This window comes from Aegilops tauschii, chromosome 6, assembly GCF_002575655.3.
Source record: "Aegilops tauschii subsp. strangulata cultivar AL8/78 chromosome 6, Aet v6.0, whole genome shotgun sequence".
In the NCBI taxonomy this organism is placed as follows: domain Eukaryota; kingdom Viridiplantae; phylum Streptophyta; class Magnoliopsida; order Poales; family Poaceae; genus Aegilops; species Aegilops tauschii.
Window position 1 is genome coordinate 40896504 of NC_053040.3, and position 6697 is coordinate 40903200.

General features: G+C 46.3%; 1 protein-coding gene across 1 annotated transcript; it reads left to right on the top strand.

The window, feature by feature from the left end:
- Nucleotides 1–3213: 3213 nt before the first annotated feature.
- LOC109752347 (uncharacterized) lies at nt 3214–6407 on the top strand. Its single transcript, XM_020311236.4, has 6 exons — nt 3214–3513; nt 4466–4584; nt 5214–5362; nt 5450–5600; nt 5691–5850; nt 5974–6407. Exons 1-6 carry the CDS (start codon nt 3501–3503, stop codon nt 6072–6074), a joined length of 693 nt encoding a protein of 230 aa, XP_020166825.1. The 5' UTR covers nt 3214–3500; the 3' UTR covers nt 6075–6407.
- Nucleotides 6408–6697: the final 290 nt, after the last annotated feature.

Sequence of the window (6697 nt, forward strand, 5' to 3'; positions counted from 1 at the left end):
AATGATGTGATCCCGTTATCAATGACATCCAATGTCCATAGTCAGGAAACCATGACTATCTGTTGATCAACGAGCTAGTCAACTAGAGGCTCACTAGGGACATGTTGTGGTCTATGTGTTCACACATGTATTACGATTTCCGGATAACACAATTATAGCATGAACAATAGACAATTATCATGAACAAGGAAATATAATAATAACCATTTTATTATTGCCTCTAGGGCATATTTCCAACACCATTAGTGCCGGTTCGAACGACTATGCATTAATGCCGGTTCGTGTTGAACCTTTAGTACCGGTTCGTGCCACGAACCGGTACTAAAGGGGTGGTGGCAGGCTGGCGTCAGGCCGGGGCCCCACGATCACCTTTAGTACCGGTTCGTGGCACAAACCGGTACTAAAGGGCTAACCTTTAGTACCGCTTCGTGCCATGAACCGGGACTAAAGGGGTCTGACCTATAGTCCCGGTTGGACACACAAACCGTGACTATAGGGCAATTTTCAAACTCTACCCCCCCAGTGTATCGCCATTTCAGTTTTGAAAAAATCAAAAGAAAATGATAAAAACTTCAAAAAATAAAATCCTTCGAGAGGTAGTTATATTACTACACCTACTAGTTATGAAAATTTTAAAACTTCAATTTGGACATGTTTTGCAAAAAGTGTAGGGAAAATGTAAAACGGCTATAACTTTTGCATACGATGTCAGAAAAAGACGTATAATATATCAAAAAATTCAGCACGAAAATCCGCATATGATTTTGACAGCCTATGGCTTGTTTGCAATTTTTTAGAATCCTCAAATTCCAAAAGGAAAAAAAGATATGCTCAAATTTCAGTTTTTTTGGTTAAATCTGGTCAAACTACTTATTCAAGAAGTATTAATGTTACTACATAATTATTCAAGAATATTAGTGTTACTAAATAATTATTTCAATTTTTTGAATTTTGGTCAAATCTGGTCAAACTATGGTCAAACTGTGGTCAAACTATGGTTAAACTGTGGTCAAACTTATTCAAAAAATATTAGTGTTACTAAATAATTACTGCTTTTTAGAATAATAGTTTCAAACTCAAACAGTGAAACGTGTGACCTAATGCTCAAGCTAAACTGTTGAGGGTTAATAGGATTGTCAGCTTACATTTGTGAGGAAAACAACAAGTGCAGACTTGGAATGAGTGATCCACACTTGAGTAGTTAAGAGGGGTGATTAGAGACTAAATCATCAAATAATTCAGAAAATTGAAAATCGAAAAAAAATTAGTACCGGTTGGTAACACCAACCGGTACTAAAGGTCCCCCATACCACAGCGCGAGCTCACGCCACGTGGTGGGCCTTTAGTGGTGGTTCGTGCCGAACCTGTACTAAAGGGGGGGGGCTTTAGTCTCCACTCTTTAGTGCCGGTTGCAGAACCGGCACTAAAGGCCCTTACGAACCAGTGATAAAGCTTCGTTTTCTACTAGTGTGTGTATTTGAGAGAGTTCTTGAGCTCTCGAACTAGCTATGGAGGCTGTGTAGTTCAAAAGAGCCGAATCCTTCTCCTGATAGCCCCGGGCCTCCTTTTATAGTAGAAAGGGGCTCTCACAGTGGCACACAGGAGGTGGAAAGGTGTATAGTGCGCGAGCTTATCGCCCGGCATTACGGGACAAAGCACATTAAATGCGCTACTTAGGTGTCCATTAGCTTTATCGGGGACGGGAACGAGGCCCGTCCCGTCCATCGCCGCTCTGCCTCGCTTCGACACGCGCCCAGGCCAGCGATGTGTGCAGCGCCATGTAGGCAGGCAGGCTGCTGAGGTGGCGTGGTGGCAGGGCCTTCACGAAGATTTGCATGCCACCACGCAGGTGCTTGCTGAGTCGGTGTAGAGGCCATCCGTCGCCACGCAGGTGCCTGCCCAGCTGGTTGAGCTAGCAGCTGCTTGGGGACGGCGGTGGAGTCTTGGCAGTCGCGGGCCTGGCTGTGGCCCCGCTGATGCCCTCGGCAAGGGTCTTGCCGGGGGCCCGACAAGGGTCTTGCCGGGGCGTTGCAGTCGTCCCCGGCAAGGGTCTTGCCGGGGGGTCTTGTGGATCTCCTCGGCTAGGATCCCGCCGAGGGTCGCCGTCTTCTGGCCCTCATCTGATCTCACATGTTTATGATCTTGACGAAGATCTGCATGCCACCACAGAGGCGCCTCCTGAGCCTTGGTTCCAATGTGGATAGTTGGTGGTGTTGGAACCCGTGGGCTTAAGGGTGGCTCACTCTGCTGGTGTTGGGCAAGTTGCCCCGGCAAGGCTCTTGCCGGGGCCGCGGAGGCCGCCCCGGGAAGGGTCTTGCCGGGGGAGTCCACCTCGCCCCTTTGCTCTTTTATACTTCTGGTCTTGGCGTCGCCTTGTTTGTCTTGTGCCTTCGGCTTCCCTCCTCTGCCCTGCTTAGTGTGGGCGTGGGCGCGGCTCCGACTGTCCGTGTACAAGTAAAGGGGTAAAAAGGAGTGCCCCTAATTTTATACACCGACACCACCTTCACGAGGAGGTTACCAAACAACATGCGTTGCATGTAACCAAACACCATGGTTTGTGTTTCCGTCTAAACTAGCGGGCAACCAAACGAGAGCAACGATTCGGTGCCCAGGCTCATCTGCACCTGCGATGAAGAAAAACAAATCAAAACAAATACTAAAAAAATTCCAAAAAAATTATATGGTAGATAATTTGGTGCATGAGATGCGCTTCAAATTTCAGATCATTTGGACATCTGAGTAGCTCTTGGCAGAAAAGACAAATTTGGAGTCTATAAAAAGCTTACCGTTTATGTATTGTTTGACCCAATGTGTCTTGTTGCTAAAAGCTACTCATATGACCAAATGATCTGAAATTTAGAGCGCACCTAACGCTTCAAATTATCTGCCATGCAAAAAAAGGATTATTTGGAAAAGAAAAAGTATTTTTTTTGGAATTTTCTCTTGACGGGTGCAAATGAGATTGGGCTCAGAAATGGATATTCGGCAACCAAACAGCATATCTTTCATTTCATCCTAGGCAGGCTAGAGTATGTACAAGCAATCAAACAACATGCAAATGTGATTTTTTTTTTTCAATCAGGCACAGTTGAGACATACAATGCACGCAAAAATAACTACCGCAACCAAAGACGTCCCTCGTGACCGCATCCGTTCCGTTTCGTCTCCTCGCCCGCGTCGTATATACGCTACGCATCGCCCGGTGCGAAAGCCGCCACTCCCCTCCCCCAACGCAGCACGAGCCACGAGCCACGAGCCACGCAGGCCGAGAAGGCGACCCAAACAGGCAAGCACGCAGAGCCAGCTAGGCAGAGCCCGACCCGTCAATCCTTTCCCCTCCAGAACCCTCCTGCCCCCTCCCCTCCCCTACCCCGCCACCAGCCGCCGCCGCCGCCTCGCCGCGGAAACCCTAGACCCCTCCCCCGTCCGCCCCGTCCGTTCGCCGCCCCGTCGCCGCCGCCACCGCCACCCGCTTCAGATCTCGAGGACTTCCGCCCGCGATGGAGGACTGGGGTGAGCGCCTCCCTCCCTCCTCTCTCTCTCTCGGGCGCGCGCCTCCCGATCTGCGTGGGTTCCGGTCCGCCGGAGCCGATGCGGGCAGTTCGATTTTGCGACGGACCTCCCTCGAGCCGCCGAATCTTAGGCGTCGGTTGTTTCGCCGGCGCGCCCAGTCCGTCGGGCGATTGGCGGGCCTAGTGGGCCGCCTGCGTGCGATGGTAATCGCGAATTTTGGGCGCTGCGATTGTGCGTGAGATCGGGGCACGTTGCTGCTGAAAACACAGCGCGTTTAGGATTCTGGGCGCAATCGCTAGGAATTTGGGTTTTTGGTATTTGTATACGATATACTTGTTTGTAAGGTCTGTGGAGTACATGGATCAGTCATAAGCGAACGCTGTGTGTTGTTTTCTGAGCCCTGGCACGCCCTTAATCAGTTAGACCTCTGCATGTTTCTGTTTCAGTACTACTAGTACAATGTAATGATTTCGCGCTTTGGTGAAGTATTTTGTGCTGCTTTTATCGGTCGGTAATTTAGAAGACCTGTAGAGCATTTAGGGCGGTTCTTATTTTCGTCGTAGAATCTAGACATTTGAATTTGCATGTGCAACTATGCTTGCTTAGAACAGCTATTGATAGGTTGTGTTATTGCGATGGCCTGCGCTGTTCTTAGTTGTGCTACAAAATGTGTTCCGTGTAGTTTGGACTTGTTAGCCAAATCATTGCACACACAGTATTTTGATGGTTAATGCGATGTTGCAGGTGAATTTGGCCGAATTCCTGTTTGTACAATTTATTTATTTTGGGAGGTTGAGTGGTATCTGATGGTGCTTGCAACATTTTATTAAAGACAGCTTTAGTGCATTATCAGAACAAGTTGTAGGAAGCCTTGAAATCGTAACTTTTTTTTATTGAATCTATGGTGCTTGTTTGTTCTGACACTTAATATTTTTTTTTTTGGTATTTACAGAGAATGATGATTTTCAACCAATCGCACCTGTTGTGAAAGCTCAACCTCTTAAAAGTAACTGGGAAGATGAAGATGTGGATGAAGATGATGTCAAAGAATCATGGGAAGAGGAGGAAGAGGTACTGGGAAGATTTGCACACTTTTTAGTGCACATAACCCCCCTTTCCCCCTGGCCCACATTTTTGTAGCTCGTCATTTTATGGAAAGTTTAAAAAGGGAATCACCTGGTTATTTTCAGAATTTGTCATTTATTTCTGGGCATTATTAACACTGCAAATATGTGAAACTAGAAAAAATATGTGAAACTAGAAAGTAACATCCAATCTGAGGGTTATCAGGGACATGTGTGGCATGTGCCCACTTGCCAAACATTAATTCCACCCCCAATGATTTTGTACTGGTGCTGGAAATTCGCCAAGTAATCCTTGGTGTTCATTGTCGCCATGAATTTCCAAATATATCACTTTAATATGTAGATGAATCTCTAGCAAATCAAACTGCTGTGTCCTTGCATTATGTTCTGTCTGTTCGCGCGGTCTATTCATTTTGCCTCAACAAGTATATGTTTGGTGAATTGTTTAACAGTGACCATATATGCTCTTTTGTGTATGACTGGTTCTGATGTGCAAATTAATTACCAAAACTTCATGTTTATGCTATGCTGTCAGTAGTAAGCTTTTATTTGGATATGTGCTACTAATTGAATTGTCATTGATTCAACACTGGTTCTGTAATACATACAATGCAGAAACCTAAGCCACAACCTGTAGAAAAGCCTGCTCCAAAACCTAGTGCTAAAGCTGCTGTGAAAAAAGGCAAACAGCCCTCAACGAGTACTGAAGTAGTGGACGATGATGTTCTTGATGATCCTATTTCAGAGAAGCTTCGCCAACAAAGGTATTGCTATTTCTTTTCCTGCCGTGGACTTCTGGTATGATGTGCCTACCATTCAGTTTGTTCACTCTGATGCGTTACTTATTACAGGCTAGTGGAAGAAGCTGACTTTAAGGCAACAGCAGAGCTTTTTGCCAAGAAGGACGGCAGTGAAAAGTCACTAGAGACTTTCATCCCGAAGTCTGAGAGCGACTTTGCGGAATATGCTGAGCTTATCGCAAACAAAATTCGCCCCTATGAGGTCTGTTCAACGTTTTGCAGAGCTCTCTGTTTGGTTTGTATTGGGACTCCCTTTCCTTCAGAAACTGACATCCTTGGCTCATGTATACAGAAAAGCTTTCACTACATGGGTCTACTTAAGAATGTCATGAGACTTTCCATGACACCGTTGAAAGGTGCGGATGCGAAAGAAATATCCTCCTCCGTCACGGCAATTGCTAATGAGAAGATCAAAGCTGAGAAAGAAGCTGCAGCAGGCAAAAAGAAAGGAGGTGAGATTCCTGGACCTAATCTAGGCCCTTTCTGTTTCTGGCCAAACATAATATGTAGCCCTATGATGGGAATGCTGTTACTATCATATGCCTTCTGTGCTGATGTTTGCCATAAATCTGCAGGAGCAAAAAAGAAGCAGCTCCATATAGAGAAAGGAGAGGAGGACTTTGTGGCCCGACCGGGGGCATCTTTTGATGACCCCGACGAGTTCGACTTCATGTGATTGGCTGGGAGGGGAATAGCCTCTTCCGTGTAATACCTTTGAGGCAAAGCAGAGATTAGGGTTTGCGGCGGTCAGTATTCCCTTCAGAGGCACCTGGACACTTGGAACTGCGTGGGAACATGTCTTTATCTATTTGAGGTTGATTTTGACACTCGGAGAATAAGAAGAACGCTTGCGGCTCCCTGAGGCGTTTTTCTTGTTCAAGACCTGTTTGTGCTTTTTTACTCTTGTTCTGTGGGTTGGGATCTGTTCCTTTTTGGCCAACTGTACTATAACGTGTTTCTGGTTATATTGGAGTCATGCAAGTAAATTTTGGTGGTTGCCTCTGTTGAATTCTCGACTTATTTAGAGTGTGCTTTGAAAGAGAATATCTGGTTATTCCAGCATTTTTATTTGGCATGGCTCTGAATCTGTGAGTGTCTCAAGTCGTATGCTGCATAGTGCTCAGGACAAGTTGCACGTACGCAGGCTCGTTTGCAGAGAAAGAGGTCACTGTTTCCTGTCATGTTCGCCCTGCGGCCTCCTAAGAGCATCTACAGTCGGCTGCCTCAACCCTACGCTGTCAGTGACCAATAAAAAAAGTGATCTAGACGGTTGCCTCAAACGCTCGGGGCTGATTGGCA